We start from the raw sequence: 9,486 nt of genomic DNA, 5'->3' as shown, positions 1-9,486 counted from the left end.
ATGGCTCAGCTAAAAAAAAAAAAAAAAAAAAAAAACCCCAAGACATTAATCTGAAAAACTATATGTACCCCTATGTTCATTGAGGCGCTATTCACAATAGTTAAGACTTGGAAACAACCAAAATGCCCATCGGCAGATGATTGGATTAAGAAACTTTGGTACATTTACACAATGGAGTATTACTCAACTATAAAGAAGAAGGAAATAGTACCATTTGCAACAATATGGATGGACCTAGAGAACATTATGCTAAGTGAAATAAGTCAGTCAGAGGAAGACTAATACCATATGATCTCACTTATACATGGATTCTAAAAAACTGAATACATGAGAAATGCAAACAGAAATAGTCTCAGAGACACAGAGGAAAAACTGAGGGTTGCTAGTTGGGAGGGGGTGGGGATGAAGGAGAAGGGGAATGGATGAGACAATACAAATTGGTAACTACAATATGGCCTCAGGGATAGAAAAGAGAGTCTGGGGAATATAATCAATAATGTTGTAAATATTTCTTAGGGGGCCAGATGGACTCATGTCTTGTTAGGGACACTACTTTATAGTCGATGTAGAGGCCTGACCACTGCACTGTACTTCTGAAGCTGATGTTGAATAATATTGTAAGTTAACTACAATTATATATACATATAGTCATGGGACATGGAGTAGAGAGTGAGAATGGAGTAAATGGAATTGTAATAGATAAGCATGATATCGGGGGTAGGAGGGCAGTAGATGCCGGGGAGGGGAGTTGTTACTTTGTGAGGGTGAAAAGGATAACTATTGCATTGTTCTGTACACCTGAAACTAACAATAAAAAATTAAAAAAAAAGAAAGGTAGATACATAATTTCAAAAACAAACAAACAAACAAAAAACTAAAACTAATTCTCCCCCTAAACCTAAACATAACCCTGTCATTAACCCTAAACTTTTCCTAACCGTTGCCCTAACCCTGTCCCTAACCCTAACCCTAACACTGTTTCAAACGCTAACCTTAACCAAACTCTGTACCTAAGCCTAACCCTAACAATGTCCCTACCTGTAACCCTAACACCGTAACTAACCTTAACCTTCATATTGTCTTTAAAACTGACTCTAATCCTAACCCTGTCCTTAACATATCCGTAACCCTGTTTCTAATGGTAACCTGAATCCTAACCGTAGTTCAAATCCTAGCCCTAAACCTGTCCCTAGTCCTAACACTAACCTGTCCCTAACTCTAACCCTAACCATGTCCAAAACCTTACCCTTACCCTGTTCCTAAACCTAACCCTAACCCAGTCCATAACCCTAAACCTAAACCAAACCTAACCCGAACCCTGTCTCTAATCTAACCCTAACCATGTCCTAATCCTAACCCTAAGCCTTTCCTAACATTAATCTTTTCCTAACCATAACCCTAACCCTGTCCCTAACCTTAATCCTAACTTTGTCCCTACACCTAACCCTGTCCCTAATGTTACCCCTAACCCTATCCCATACCCTAACCCTAACAGTGTTTCTACCCTAACTTAAACCAAACCCATTCTCTAAATTTAACAGTAAAACTGCCACTAAAACTGTCTCTACCCTAAGCCTAACACTAACCCAAAACCTAACCATAACCCTAACATAACCCTAACTCTAACCCTAACCCTAACCCTAAATCCTAACCTTAACCCTAACCCTAAGCTTAACCTAACCATAACCCTAAACCTAACCCTACCCCTAATGCTAACCCTAATCTTAACTCTTAAACCCTAACCCTGAGCCTAATCCTGTCCCTAACAAAACAAAAAACAAAAAAACAATGTAATGGACTTAATACCAATGGATTATACGCTTAAAAATTGTTGAAATGGTTAAGAAATATGTTAAAATGATAAAAAGTTTCAAAAACTTAAAATATTTATAGAAGACACACCTTTTCAGGTTTCTATTCTACAAATCTACTTTCCAAATGCAAATATACTTAGCAACAAAACTTTATCATTCCAAATTTAAAGCACTGAGGAAGTGGGTTAGAGGGGGGATGATAGGAAATAGAAGAGAAGGCAGATTTTGGACTGCGGAACATTGATTGAAAAAAGAGATACCTAGGGTATGCAAATGAGCCACCAGATGGCAAAAATGTTTTGGGAGGAGCAGTGAAATGAAAGGCAAGAGCATAGAAAGAAGATGATTCACTCTGCTTATTCAAAATGTTCCCCTAGAGCACTAACTATTGATCTTTTTATGAATGTTTGGTGGGAGGCAGGTAAATCTACATTATGGAACTGAGCTCTTCCATGCTAGAGTGTTAGTGAGACAGAAAGAGCATCAGAACAAAGTTTGTCACGTAGTAGGCACCTTAGAAAATAAATGAGAGTACCCTTAACTCAACTAACAAATCTAAAGAAAACCTATTCATTAAACAGTATATAAGAGCATAATATACCACAAGAGGAAAAGCACAGACAGATTTCATGGTCTTCCTTAAACACAATGCCTGTAACAAAAAAATATACTCCCTAAACACTTATGGAAAAATTGATCTGAAAATCCAACAATTCACACATATTAATATTTGTACTGGTTTTGAGTCAGATGTTTCTGAATATTCTTAGTCAATTTTTCTAGCTTAATCTATCACCAAATGGCAAATTGTTTATTGTGGCTGCTCCATGTCTTTAACAAACAATTTCAAACCAAACTTTTTGATGAATGATAACTCTAGATATGGTATGTGAACCTAGAGAGGTATTTTCTTAGATTGTTTGCCAGCTAACACTACCTACACCTATGTTGCCACAGACCTCACCATTTCCTGTCTCTGATGGCAATTCCTGGCCTTGGTCTCTACACAGGTGGATGCTTCAAGCAGAGCCCTGGGATTTTGATACAAACCTCTCACTTTGGGCTCCCTCAGGGCACAGAAATACAATGCGGAGTCTTCCAGGTGTGAAGCTGAGATGACAAGGTTGACAGAATTGTTTGTTTTCTGAGCATTCAAAGAGTAGCGACCTTCTGTGGCATCTTGCTGGTTATAGGTATCTCGACAAATAAGGAAAATCATTGCCCCACTGCTGAGCTGCTTGTACCAGTATAGACTATAACTGCTCTCAGCGGTGTCATATGTGCAGTCCAGGGTCACAGCCTCCTTCTCCTGCACTAACACTGCTGGTTGGCTTTGAGTAATCTTCTGGGCAACATTAGATCCTAAAAGAAAAAAGATACAATCACAAGGTTTGGGGATAAGCCGTGTGAAACAAAGAAATTATTTGTCACACCCCACTAGCCATTGCTAGTGTAGAATTGTTGGATATGTCATTGAATGCCAAGACCTGGAAAAGTAAAGTAATAACTATACCCCAATTGGTACTGCTAGAGTGAATCTTCATCAATAAGAATTTAAACACTTAAAATAATGAACTATGCCTTTAAAGTTTACTTAATAGTTTAAAAGACCAAGCTAGAAAAAACAGCGTGGTGGCAGAGATGAAATCATGTGTATGCCTGGTGGCATGTGCTTTCTCTCACCAAGGTTCAGACATCTCAAAAGGTTTTGTACTATATAGTTCCATTCATATGACACTCTTAGAAAGATAAAAATATAGAGGAATAGAAGAATGTTTGCAAGACTTAAGAATAAGAGAGTGTGTAATTACAAAAATACTGTAAAAGGAAATTCGGAAAGCAATGAAATTTTTTGAATCCTGATCATGTGTTGGTTATATGATCTATACAATGTATTCAAATTTCACAGACCGGTGCACCAAAAATATGCAATTTTTCTATGTGATGATTTAAAATTAAAAATTAGAAACACTGAGATCAAAATGACAAAATAGGAGTTATCTGCCATCTTCTCCTTGCCCCAAAAATACCAACATTCACAATCGTACACTAGAGAACTTTTGAGGAAGTCCAGGAGCCCAGTAGAGAAGTTACACTGTGGGAGAAGCACACTGTGTGAGAGCAAAAATATCTGAGACTGGAAGCATTGAAAAGCATAGAGGAACTTTTCACTCTACCCTAGTCATCTGACCCTGCAATGTGCACACCTCAGTGCCAAGATAATCCTCTAGTCCTTTGGTTTTTCCCATAGTGGAAAGTGAGAGCATGTGAGGAAGCACCTGATTCCCCTTTGGGGACACTGTCTAAGAGACTCATCTCTTTCTTGCTTCATCCAGAATAATGTGGTGTGCTGACCAACTGGGAATTGGGTGCACCTGAGAGAACAGCTGCCAGGGTTCTCAGTGGGCAATAAAGGGACAAGATTCCTACTAACCACAGACTCCATTAGGAACCTGCCCATAAGCTGCTGGAGATGCGGTGCCTGTGGATGCTCACAACTGCCCACAGGCACCCCCAAGGCTCAGAGCCTCAACCACACACCATCCACCCTGTGGCTGGCTACCACTGCACACAGGAGGGCAACAAGAGTGAGCTTTGACCACAAAGAGATCCCAACCTGACATCTGTTAGAATGGCTATTATCAATGAGACAAGATAATCACAAGCATTGGAGAGGTTGTAGAAAAAAAGAAACTCTCATACACTGCTGGTGGGAGTGTAAATTGGTACAGCCACTATGGAAAAACATGAAGGTTCCTCAAAAAATTAAAAATAGAGCACCCATATGACCCTGCAATCCCTCTCCTGGGTATCTACCACAAAAATCTGAAAATATTTATCTGTAAAGATATATGTACCACAATGTTCACTGCAGCATTATGCATGGTGGCCAAGACATGGGAAACAACCAAATTGTCCTTCAATATATGATTGGATAACAACGATGTGGTACATACAAGGTCAGACAATTAAGTTCGCAAACTCATCCTAGAAAAAGTGCTACATGCCTCATTGCTGAATATCACTACAGTCACCTTTTAAGTACTCCCCTTGGGAAGTTATGCACCAATGCCAGTGCCCAGTCTACCCTTCAAAGCAATTTTGGAACACTTTTTCTGGAATGGCCTTCAGAGCTGTGGTCGTATTACACTTGATATCCTGAATGTCATCAAAATGTTTTCCTTTCAATGTTTCCTTTATCTTTGGGCAATGAAATAAGTCATTGGGAGCAAGATCAGGTGAGTAGGGAGGGTGTTCTAATACGGTTATTTGTTCACTGGCTAAAAACCCCCCTACAAACAGTACCATGTGAGCTGGTTCACTGTTGTGATGCAAGAGCCATGAATTCTTGGTGAAAACTACAGGATGTCTAACTTTTTTATGCATTCTTTTTAGCACTTCCAAATAGTAAACTTGGTTAACTGTTTGTCCAGTTTGTATAAATTCATAATGAATAATCCCTCTGGTAACAAAAAACGGTTAGCAATATCATTGCAACAAGTTCGTGAAGTTAATTGTCACACCTTGTATAAACAATGGAGTATTATTCAGCCACAAGAAAAAATAAAATACGCTTTTTGTGAAAACACGGATTAAATTTGAGAATATTATGGTAAGTCCAACAGAAAATGTCAAGAATCATGATTTCACTCATATGCGATATATACAACTGAAAGCAACAAACAAACAAAAAAACAAGACAAATGAACACACAAAACTCATAGACACAGACAACAGTATGGTGGTTGAGGGAAAGAGTGTGCGGGAAGTGGAAGAGGCATAAGGGGTGAAATATATGATAATGGAAGGAGACTTGCCTTTGGGTAGTAAACACAAAATGCATATACAGATGATGCCTTATAAAATTGTACACTTGAAATCTATATAATTTTGTTAACTGATATTACCACAAGAAATTTAATAAATTTAAAAGAAAAACAGTGAGCCTTTGTACATGTGCTTCAGTGAGCATGTGCAGAAAGGTCCCCACTTTGCAGGACTGGAAGAAACCACACCAATTTGAGCAGCCTGCACCACCCTAGGGAGGCAAGCAAGAAGCAGGCTGTTAACACCCAGTCTGGCTTTGTGGGATCAAGTAAAGGCCATAAAGTGTATTGCAAATTGCCCTGAGACATAAGAAAACCAACCTTTATGTCTTAGGTGAAGATTTAAAGCTTGACTGTGTCTAAGTATGTACTGATTCTGCATGCTCTGACTAGCATTTATCATTCTTCCAATAAATAAATTCTCATCTGAGTATGCTAAAGCATTTAAGTCCATAGTAATTGCACCCTCTCTGTCTTGTAACTTGGTTTAAGAAGAATAAACAAATAAAATAGAAGTTATGCATCCTTCTCACACCATCAGACTTATAGGAAATGGACCAATCAAGAGTCACATTGCATTTACTGCACAGGAGCTCGTGGTTTAGTGAGGGAAATAATATAAGCCATTGAGGTGTTGGACCTTTCTTGTTCAGATGTTATAAACCTAATTTAATGACTTTCCTCATGAAAACAAACCATTTAGCTAATAACTAACAACCATAGCTCAGCCAACAGAAATCATCTCACCATATCAATCAATAATTATATCCATCCTCAGAGAGAGAATAAGCCATCTTGAAAATAACCTAACCTTGACCAGGGGTGGGAGGGATAAGGAATGAAGTATTTATGCAACATCTTTCATTCCATTGATTTTCTATAACACCAAAAGTAGTAACTTTACAAAAAGTTTAATTCAGTGAAAGCATGAAGATGAGGCAGAGGGATTGGCAACAAGCTATCTCTAACCATTATTCTAATGTCTTTGTGCAATCCAGAAATAATAGTCAGGTGGCAGATAAATACATATAAAAATTTAACCACACACCCCAGCAAGAAGGATTTCATTCATGATAACAAAAATCACAAGTCAATGAATAAATTTAATTACCTTAGAACAACAGAGCTTTATTGAAAAAGAAAGATAGATACAAATGGAAAAAAATAGTATATTAAACAATCAAATAATTTACTATACATGGTAACAGTTTTGTTTTTCATAAATCAATTTATAAATGTAGTTATATCACAAAGTTTAATTTAAAATTATGAATAATTAGTAGAAGTCACCTTTCCTTCTTCCTTTAACAAAGATCTATTGATTATCAACTACGTAAAAAAGTTTTTGGTTACTGCAGCTATGGCAGTGAAAAATACAAAACTCTGGTCTAAAATTATGAGAGAGTGTGAACAGACACATATAGAATTTGGTAAAAAGGAATAGATTAGTGAGTTTAAATGAAAATCACATTCTCAAATCACTACTTATCCTGCTTCTTCAAACACACAAATAATACATACCATAACTGGGTTCTAAAAAAAACAAAGGTCATATTTTCTTAAAAGAAAGTAGTCAGAGTACAAAGAAAGAACTGTCAAATGTGCCACAAATATACAAGAAAAGAATTAATATAAAACTGAAATTTATTAAAATCTCACAGAACTATTAAACAGTTATTGGGAGAGAAGAATGATGAAATGGAGAATGCTCTATTCAAGATATAACATTGAGTGAAAATAATTACGATACTAATTACAATAAAAATTGATGGAACAAGTAATATAAATATTAGCAATATTATGTGATTACAGACTTATCAATTTCATACTTTTATATTATACATGATTTCTATATATGGCATATAATGGTTTATATCAGAAAAATAATAAATACTGTTTTCAAAACACAATGATTAAGAGCCTATAACTAATAAAGATTGTGATATCGATGTTAAGGTTTTATTTATCGGACCAGAATTTGAATAACAAATGTAAAGTCATCTTTAAAACTTAAAAATCAAAATAAAATATAACTAAATTCCATAAAAAAATCCACTAAGCAACAGTCATCCAAGAAAATGTTCTAACCCTTCCTGGATCATCTTGAGCCTAACGTACTTACTATGTGTTTTTAACAACCAACACATTAGTTTCCACTTGTAGACAAAATATGACAAACACTATCTATGCTTTAAGGTCTGTCCCAAAAGAGAGCAGTGGCTCCACTCGCAGGTTTGCGTACAGGTTGCAGGTGCCTGGGAAGCAATGTGCACTCGCTGCACAGAAGTACACAGCTGCGTCTCCAGGCTGGGTGGCCTCGATGTGCAGGGAGAGCTGTTTGTCCGTCTTATTCAATAAAACAGTGAATCTTCCATCTTTGGTTTTGTCCTTAACTGAACGAATGGATATAATGAGCTGGGGACCTTTGCCACCTTCTTGCTTATACCAAGGGAAGTAGTTTGAGGCACTGTCAGAATAAGAACAGTTCATAACAGAGCTGCTTCCCTCCTGGACACTCAGGGAAGGAGGACGCTGATTCACATTCTCTCCTCTGCTGACGCCTGTGCAGAAAGAAAAAGTCAGAGGAAGGAGAAGAGTTACCACATCATTATGCTTCAGAATTGTCTTTTTCTACAGCAACTAGAGGAAACTCAGATTAAGCCACTGTTGCCTTCTAAACAATACCCACTAATATAAACTGTTTCCAAAAAGCCTCAACTCACATTCCAGCTGCAGCCACAAGAACATGAATAAAGCTCCACTGGATTTCTTCAGCATTCTTCCCATTTAGGATCAACTGTGGACCTGCAATCTACAGCCAGGGGAGCTACTTCTAGTGTCAAGTTATCTCTTCTTTTCTCTAACAAACATAAGGGTTCCTCACATTGTCTACACAGCCAATGAGAAAAAGGCCCTGCTTCTGTCTTAGCCATTCATTCAGAATCCACTGAAATGAGCCCTCACATATTCTGTATCAGCAGAGGTGCACTACCACCTTGTGGTCACATCCGTAACGACTGATCGCACTGGGTAAATGTTCTCTTACCCTGTGCTTCTCAGGGACTCAGACACGTAAAGGCAACAATAGGCCAAACAAAATAAGTCTTAAATCAGAGGTTAAGTAAGAATGTAGAGATCAAGGTTTATATCGGTGCACACTAATGAGTCATTATTAACATGTAGGAGAGAGGCAGATGCTGATAGTTATTCAACAATGGCCTGGGTTTAAGTACATGAAAACAGGAAAATGCCAAAATTCACTCTCTTAAAGAAATTACAAAACCTTCCTTTTCAGCTAAATCTATCATCCCCAGGTTTCTGTTATGGAGGAAAACTCTTTCTAAAAGCAACATGTAAGTCAAAGTTTACAATAAGAGAGATCATTTGATATTTCCAGTGCCTGTTATCTCAGACTCTGCCCCTCTAAGCTGGCCTTGCCTGTGACCTTGCTTCTCCCAGAGAACTGACAGCACCAACTGTGAAAATGGGGAATCTCCCTCAATTAAGACAACTGTGATATAACGTAAAAGAGCAAATTTTAATGTTAAAGGAGCAGAGGGGTATCTTCCACAAGTTATGAACACTTCAGCCATAGGAAACCATTTAACTCATTGATTGGATCAGACAAGCTTGAAGACACCTATTCCAATGCTTGGTGCCTCACATCCTTCTAAGTACTGAAAGAGTACAGCTTCTGAGAAAATTTCAGGCTTAGAGTATTCAGAATGAAGTTTCCTGCACAAAATGCTTTCTCATCCACTTTTAATTTTGGAATTTTCTGATTACCTGAGAATAAATCTACAAAAGCCTGAATATTGCCTGTGTCAGCTAGGGTCATCTTACAA

General features: G+C 37.6%; 1 gene segment (V, D, J or C); it reads right to left on the bottom strand.

The window, feature by feature from the left end:
* Positions 1-7,694: 7,694 nt before the first annotated feature.
* LOC109377760 (T-cell receptor alpha chain V region CTL-L17-like) lies at positions 7,695-8,511 on the bottom strand. The segment is given in 2 exon segments: positions 7,695-8,202; positions 8,365-8,511. Coding segments are annotated over 2 exon segments (441 nt in total).
* Between the last annotated feature and the right edge of the window lie 975 nt (positions 8,512-9,486).

This window comes from Hipposideros armiger, unplaced genomic scaffold (assembly GCF_001890085.2).
Source record: "Hipposideros armiger isolate ML-2016 unplaced genomic scaffold, ASM189008v1 scaffold_1536, whole genome shotgun sequence".
Taxonomy (NCBI): Eukaryota; Metazoa; Chordata; class Mammalia; order Chiroptera; family Hipposideridae; genus Hipposideros; species Hipposideros armiger.
The sequence above is the reverse complement of the archived record's forward strand: the minus strand, read 5'-3'. Positions and strand labels throughout refer to the sequence as shown.